Here is a 7,961-nt window from a genome sequence, read left to right on the forward strand (position 1 = left end):
GTGGCCTGATCTGATGGGACCTTGACCAGGAGGTTAAATCCCCAAGGGCCTTCAGCCTGTGGTGCAAGAGAGCAGCACCTGATGAAACACGGGTCAAAGACCCCTTTGGAGCACAGATTATCTGTGCACCTACTTGTGCAACTCCCAGCCACTGCAGGGACTTGCTGGCTCACAGCCATCTGAGGGAGGCCTGAATACGCTGCCACCTTTGGCACAGTTGGAATCCATCCTGCTCACCTGAGCATTTCTTGTTGTCCTGTAAACAGGTTCTTCAGAAAAGGGTGCAATATGGAACAGTGACTCCAAAGAAAAAGCACAAAAAGACCCCTGAGACAGACAAGTCAATGTCCCAATGACTAGGCCCTCTTGTCATACTGGCTTCAGTAGGACACATCAGACAAGATATTTGGCTTCTCCTGGCACACCATTCCCACTAGCCTTGTGCATTATTCAGATTCACATGGCAGCATTAAATTGGAAGACAGAAATCCATCTAGGGAATGACAGACAGCGCTGTCCTGCAGAGTCTGTTTCTCAGCATACTTGGTCCTAAGGAAAGGGAGACTGTGTTCACTCCCATCTTGCCAGATCTAGTCTAGTCTCTCAGAGCCCAGAGGAATTATTGGGCAGGGCAACTTGTGCAGTACTTCATATGTGGCTACAGTTGTTCTCTGTGTCTCCTATGGCTGCAAGTCTTCTGCTTGGCATAAAGAGACTTATGCGAAAGCAAGGAATTAAGTCTTCATCTCCTGAACACCAGTGACAGAACTGATTCGTCAAGCTTCCCAGGCTTCTCAGTTCTCTTTCTGGCCACAGCAGTCAACAGAAGCTTGTCCCATAGTCTGATCATTATTGGTGCCCAGCAGGAGCCTATGTGAGCAAGCTTCATATAGCCACCTACAGCCAAATCCCAAATTTGAAGAGCGGTATCTCACACCCTGGCTTAGGACTTGTTATGAGTCAGGCTGGTGACTCTGGCCTTGTGCTCTGCCTCCTGCTGAGAGACAATGGTTCTATGCCCTGCCTGCCTTCACTGTTTTGGCCACGGCACTGACTGGAGCCCTGTGCCAGGAAAATGACAGCACCGCTGAGCTGTGCAATTAGGGTCGGGCCCAAATGCTGATGTATTAATTAAGCAGAGAATGAAGTTCCAAGAGGAAGGGAGGAAGTGCCTAGCTTGGAATGGCTCTGCTGGAGCTGACCCAGTCTCTCACAGACAAGGTTAGCAACAATGCATCCAAACCACCAGGACGAAAACAGTACTTTTCAAGAACTGTAATCTTAACTGGAGGCTGATTTTGGTCAGTTGACAGATATTCATGAAACCTTCACTCTTCCCCAAGCAGCTTAAAAATACGCTTAAATAAAATTATGAACATGACTGTGATACATCTACTTTTCTAACTGAAAAGCAGAGGAGTAAGGTCAGCAATCCTTTTCAAGTAAGATCATGCAGTTACATTGTCGGAGCTGGAAAAACCACCTGAAACTACTTTTGTCCTATTCCCCATAAGCACTCCTGTTCTGGTTAAGGTTCTGAATACGCCCTTACACACAAGCAAGTTGTGTGATTTAGACTCAATTAGATAAGGATGACCCAATTCACTCAGTCAATGCCGTTTTCCAAAGGACTTGAGGAAACTAAGTAGCCACAGCATAAGATGAAAGGACTGAGTATGAATCACTAATTAGAAAACAGAATAAAAAAGAGCAGCCAGGCAAGAGCTCACCTACAGAGTTCCACAAGTTGAAAGGACTTGTCTCATTAGCTTTCTTTAAGTGATCTGGAAGAGGAAGATATTGGGACAAAGTCTGCTGACAATGGACAGATACCCAATGGAAGGAAGGACCATGAAGAAAACCACTCAAGGACCTCATGGAACTGAGCGACTGGACAGTGACAAAGCAGGATTGTCCTGCTTTGATTGAGCCACGCAACACAGAGTTGAGGGGAACTTCAAGATGCTTTTGCCAGTAACTGGATGAGCAAATTTATTGCCAGTTCTGTCCCTCCTGCACCTGCTGCAGACGACAAACAAGAACAAGAACCACTCACCCGGGCACGGAGATCTCCGTGCGGGGTTGGGCGGAGCAGCCCCCCGGGCTCCCGCCCCCTGCCCGGGACGGGCGGTGCGGGGGTGGATCCTGTCGGGAACGGACAGGACGAGCAGTGAGCGCTGAGACGGGCGCGGGCAGCTGGTAAATCAACAACCCACGTCCCCGTCAAAAGAGATTAAAGTTCAGTTCGGCCATCAAACGACCCTCGGAAAAAAACAATGAATCTGTTTGTGGAAACTTTTCTGTTCCTGGGCACGCTCGTCTACTCCTACCTGGAGGCTTTCGTGAAGCTGTTTGTCCCCGTGAGGAGGAAGTCTGTCAGCGGAGAGCTTGTGCTCATCACGGGTGCTGGCCATGGCGTCGGCAGAGCGACCGCCCTCGAGTTCGCCAAGCGCCAGAGCAGGCTGGTCCTCTGGGACATCAGCAAGGTAATGGCACAGCTCGTGCCCTCGCTCCTTCACCTCCGAGCCCGATGGGGTTCAGGAGCGTAAGAGGGGCATCACCAGATTGCATCCACAGCAGCTCCTTCCCCCTGCGCTGCCGTGGGCTCACGGCCGGCTCGGACTGGCCCGCTGAGCGCCAGGAGAGGGTTTGGCCCCGCTGGCAGCAGAGGATGGAGGGCTCTGGGTCCCGCAGTTCCTCGGCGCTGCTCAGCGAGGGGGCAGGCACCGCCTGGCAGAGCCCCTGCGAGAGGGAAGTGCGAGCTCCGAGAGCTGCTGCTGGAGCCGCTGCCTGGGCTGGCAGGCAGAGCACGCCGAGACCAGCAGCCTGCTTCCACAGAGGAGCAGGTTTGCCTCCGCTGAGTGTCTCTGGCCTCAGGCATTTCGCATACATTGCTGGAAGGTGTGTTTTCTCTTTACTTATATCAACGGCATTGCTGTGCTGAGCTGTGTGTGAGCCCTGCTGCCCTCTGGGGCAGCTACAAGTGTAGATGGCTCCTTGCTGAATGTTCGTACTGGCCCAAAGTGTTTCAGATAATTTGACTGGAACGCAAAAAGACCTTGGCAAGTGGTGGATGGACAGGTACAAACATGCATCTTGGCAGTCAGTAGGGATCAAGGCCAAGTGTGTGTAGGTGCAAGCAGCTGTGCAGGGAGGATGAGAGGCTGGAGAGCAAAGAGTGGGAAAGGTTTCTGACACAGTGGGTCAGGAGAGGAGTTCATCCTGTCGTCCTGAAGCTGCAAAAGCAAAATCCAGCCCACCACAAACAAACAAAGGAAACCCCACAAAATCCAAGACAAGCCGAGTATAAGGGGTTGTATAAGCAGGGAAGGTACTGTAGAACATTTTCAGTGTCTGTTCGTGCTGCCCATTATGGCTAAGACCAGACATTGGAGGGGTGGCAGGAGGCACAGCACTGGTCTCCTGGTGTGTACAGGGCTGCAGCGAAGTAGAGCATTGTCCATGTTCTCTGGATGGAATGTGGGGATTAAGGAATAAACTAAATCACGAGCAGCACCTGGCTTTGGTGCTGGGAAATAGATTGTAAGGGTGGGTGTAAGGAGGAACTGAAATACAATACCAAGGGGGTGGTGGATCCTGGAGGATCCAAGTACCTAGTCCAAGGCCACCTTCCTGGGGCTCTCAGCCTTAAGCAGCAGCCAGGACTGAGGGCAGCTGCCCAGTTGCCCACTGCAGGGACCTGCACAGCTTCTCTCAAGTGCTGAGCTGTCCCAGGCTATTTGTGACCTGGGGCCTTTCACTGCACAGGCCACCACTGGCATGGCTTTCTGGCACATGGGGACAAGGCTACACCCAAGTCACTTCTGCCCTGGCTTAGTGGGTTGATGGATGAGCTTCTCTTCTGCGTGTGTCAAGTGCCATTCCATAAGAAATGTCCTTCTACTTTGTGCACTGGTGTGGTAGGTTTGACCTTGGCTGGACGCCAGGTGCCCACCAATTCACTCCCCCTTTTCAGCTGCACCGGGCAGAGAAAATAGCATGGAAAATGACTTGCAGGCTGAGATAAGGCAGTTTACTAAAGCGGAGACGAAATTTTGTGCATGCGCAAGCAAAGAGAAATAGAAGTATTTTGTTCTCTACTTCCCATCTGCAAGCAATGTCCACCCACATCCTGGGAAGCAGGGCTTCAGCACACGTAGCAGTTGCTCCATAAGGCAGACGTCATAAAAACCGGATACCCTCCCCTTCCTCTTTTCTTAGCTGTTATATCTGAGCTGACATCACGTGGTATGGAATATTCCTTTGGTCAGTTTGGGTCAGCTGTCCTAGTTGTGTCCCGTCCCAGGATCTCGCCCACCCTCCGCCTACTGATGGGAGGGGAATGTTGGACAGACAGTGCTGATACTGTGCCAGCTCTGCTCAGCACTAGCCAAACCACTGGTGTGTTATCAACACCCTTCTGGCTACCAATGCAAAGCACAGCACTGTGAGGCTGCTATAGGGAAATGAACTCCATCTCAGCCAGACCCAATACAACTGTGGAGGGCACCTCTCTTCTCACACCCAGTCTGTGAATACAGAAACACATAAAGCCTCTCACACATAAAACTTCTCATATCTTGGGTGCCAGACAGGCTGTGTTTGAGGAGCTCTGTTTACACTCACGGTGTCTGCCTGCTGTGCTGTGATAGGCACTGTGTGCCCACTTTCTGCAGCCTAGTTAAGTGTGCCTTACCAAGGCAAACTCGCTCTTGTTGCCACACTCCTAAGGCTAGGAGAATTGTGATTGTTCAGCCTGGAAAAGAGACAGCTTTGGAGTGTCCTAATTGTGGCCTTACAGTACCTAAAGAGAGCCCAGAAAAAGGTGAGATGGAGCAAGATGATTTACAAGAGCATGTGGTGCCACGACAAGGGGGAATGGCTTCAAACTGAAAGAGAATAGGTGTAGATAAGATATTAGCAGGAAATTCTTTACTGTGAGGGTGGTGAGGCATGAGAACAGGTTGCCCAGAGAAGTTGTGGATGCTCCATTCCTAGAAGTGTTTGAGACCAGGTTGGATGGAGCTCTGAGCAACCTCATCTAGTGAAAGGTGTCTCTGCTCATGGCAGGGGGGGTGGAAGGAGGTGATCTTTAAGGTCCCTTCTAACCCAAGTCATTCTGTGATTCTATTCTTTCCTTTTTGGTAGTCAGTATACACAAGTCTGAAATTTAAGGCTGGAATAGCTGTCTTCCCAAGGATCCCACCTACAGCTCTGTCCCTGGGTGGCTGTGAACTGCTCAGGGGCAGTGGTGACACAATTAAGAGACATCTTCAGCAGGGCACAGTTGTGCATGAGTGTCTTTCTTTTCTGCCCCTTCCAGCACGGCGTTGAGGAGACGGCAGCAGAATGCAAGGGTCTGGGGGCCACTGTTGAAGCCTTCGTGGTGGACTGCAGCAAACGGGAGGAGATCTACAGCGCTGCAGAAAAGGTAGGGCAGCAGGGGCACAGCAGAGGCTCACCCAAACATGCTCCATTTCCAGAAAAGCCGGGAAAACTGAAGAAGAGGCATTGCACACAAATCATGCAAGGCCTTGGAACCTCCCCACTCCTTGCTTCTCTCTGTACAGAGTGGTGAGGCATTTCCAAGATCACAACCTTTAGTGAGGCTCCAGGGTATCATTCCTCACTGCCAAGTTTGCTCTGGAGAGTTCCAGCCTCTGAAGAAACACAGGCAGCACTGAGGACATATGAAACATTTAATGTAAAGGTTATGGTCCAGCTGGCTCAAAACTGTCTGTACCTCCACAGTCCCAGCTGTGACTACACAGTCCAAACTGTGTGTGCACGCAGTGTGTGGAAGACAATAAATTTTGGCAGTAATTATTTAAGGGAGAAGAATCAGATCTAAACCAAATCTCATGGTAATTACCTCACAGTTTCTGCCACATCTGGAAAGGTACCGTGATCTTCCTCTCCCTAAAGGAGACAAAGTTAAGAAATAAATTAATTATTGCTCATCTTCTGCAGCCTTGCATTTTTTTATTTGGGATTTTTTTATGTAATGAATGAGAGACACAGTTCTGGGGCTTTGTTTTGTCTCCAAAAGGTGAAAAAGGAAATTGGGGACGTGACCATCCTGGTGAACAATGCTGGTGTGATCACAGCTGCCGACCTGCTCTCAACTCAGGACCACCAGATAGAAAGAATGTTTGAAGTCAACATCCTGGCTCACATGTGGGTAAGGGCCACTACCATCTCCATACCTACATTTTTGGGAAGCATTATTGAGGAGACCTATTTAAAGTACCCCTTATTACCAGTGAATTACCAAAGTGTCTTTTGGATGTGTACAGCACAGGGGCACCCTTGGGAAACTTGAACAGCCTCTTGCTGATCTGAGCAGGCTGGTGACAGCCTCATGTGCAGCATCTGTCAGAGCTGTACTGGGGCTTAGAGAGTGGGGGGGTTTCAGCTGTTAAGCAATATTTGTTTGCAGCTGAAGAGAAGCTGCAGGTTGACACGTGTTTTATTGTACGTGCTGGGGGTGAGACACTCTCAGCATTGCCACTGACTCCTGAAACATAAAAAGCAGCAGAGGAAAGATGTGAAAATGAGATCCTGTTTATAGCTGACTTCCTGAAACATTTGCAGAGCAGGTTGCCAGATGCACCAGCTGATCAGAGAACAGGTATCCCTGGGGCTCTCAGATTGTGAGGTGGTGTGCAGCACAAAGCATTGGTCTGTTAATGACTGATATTCAGGGTCAGTGCTGAATATGCCTAAGAAAACATTGTTCTTCTCGTCCTTCCTGCCCCCTGCATTTTTGCCTCTTGACTTACTTTGAAGACGACAAGAGCTTTTCTGCCAGCCATGATGAACAACAACTATGGGCACATTGTCACGGTGGCTTCAGCAGCAGGTCATTTTGTGACTTCTTTCATGGTGGCTTATTGGTAAGTGATTTTTAAATCGGCTCTCTTAATTTTTTTTTTGTTTTTAATCACATCTTCTACATCATAAAGTACCAAGTAAGTGAAATGATCCTCCCACTGAGTACGATACAGACAAACGACTATGCTAAGGAGGAAGAAAGCACAACAGCCAGCACTTGAGGATGGCTGGCAGTTCCCAACGTGTAGTTATTAGCTCTGACTGAATCAGGAGCAATGCTTGTATGAAAGAATAATCGTTTGACACATCAACTAATGAGAGATTCTTCTGTTTTTTCTCCCTTACCGATCCAGACTTTTGCTTAGCAAAACAGGTATCTTCCTCCCCTCTCCTTAGAAACTAGTGGTTCTGTGAGTGGTTGTAGTGTTGTCAAGAAAGCCCCTAATGAGTAGCTTTTGGTCTTTTTATCTTTTTGGCAGTGATTGTAGTGTATAGAAATACTTCTACCATCATGACGTAGAACTGCTTTTCTACTTGAAACATGCCAAGAAAATCATGGTGCACAGAAAACCTGTTATATTCCATATTGTCATTCTACGTCACATCTAGCCCTCTATAACAGCAGCTCCAGGTGCAGCAGCCTTCTCTTTTCTATTTTATTTGGACTTAACTTAAACTAGAGGCACACACCTATTTCTGTGGCAGGTTGTTCCTCAGTTTTCCTTGCATAATGCTCCTCTATTTCAAAAGTCACACACAACTGTTACAAGATGCTCCCGTGTGGTATAAGAAACAGTAGAGGGTTAATCTTCTTTTCTACACTGCCTATCCTTTTTAATTTTAGAGATTCAGGCTGCATTCCTTCTACGAATCTTCTCACATGGATAAATCAGAATATCTGTCTATCAATGCACATTAGTTATTGTTTTCTAAGATTTCTTTAGTCTGTTTGAAACCAAGGTGACTTTTGTTGAGACATCTGCTGTGCATTCCACAATTACTCCCCAAGCTGCAATATCTAATCCAGCACTACATCCTGGCACAGGGGAAGTTAGAATTAGTCCCTGGCCTATCTCTCAGCTGGATTACATTATTTGGGGTTTTTTTTTTTGCCTCCCAGCCTGTAC

The 7,961-nt window shown here is 48.6% G+C and overlaps 1 protein-coding gene across 1 annotated transcript in view; it reads left to right on the forward strand.

The window, feature by feature from the left end:
- The first annotated feature begins 2,160 nt into the window (after positions 1 to 2,160).
- LOC108504396 (estradiol 17-beta-dehydrogenase 11-like) overlaps positions 2,161 to 7,961 on the forward strand; it is an 8,143-nt gene continuing 2,342 nt past the window's right edge. Inside the window, exons 1-5 of the mRNA XM_017829293.1 lie at positions 2,161 to 2,486; positions 5,324 to 5,431; positions 6,050 to 6,181; positions 6,790 to 6,896; positions 6,966 to 6,971. Coding sequence (XP_017684782.1) covers positions 2,277 to 2,486; positions 5,324 to 5,431; positions 6,050 to 6,181; positions 6,790 to 6,896; positions 6,966 to 6,971 — 563 coding nt within the window. The 5' untranslated portion in view covers positions 2,161 to 2,276. The remainder of the gene's footprint in view (positions 2,487 to 5,323; positions 5,432 to 6,049; positions 6,182 to 6,789; positions 6,897 to 6,965; positions 6,972 to 7,961) is intronic.

Source organism: Lepidothrix coronata, unplaced genomic scaffold, assembly GCF_001604755.1.
Source record: "Lepidothrix coronata isolate B3197 unplaced genomic scaffold, Lepidothrix_coronata-1.0 Scaffold162, whole genome shotgun sequence".
Taxonomy (NCBI): Eukaryota; Metazoa; Chordata; class Aves; order Passeriformes; family Pipridae; genus Lepidothrix; species Lepidothrix coronata.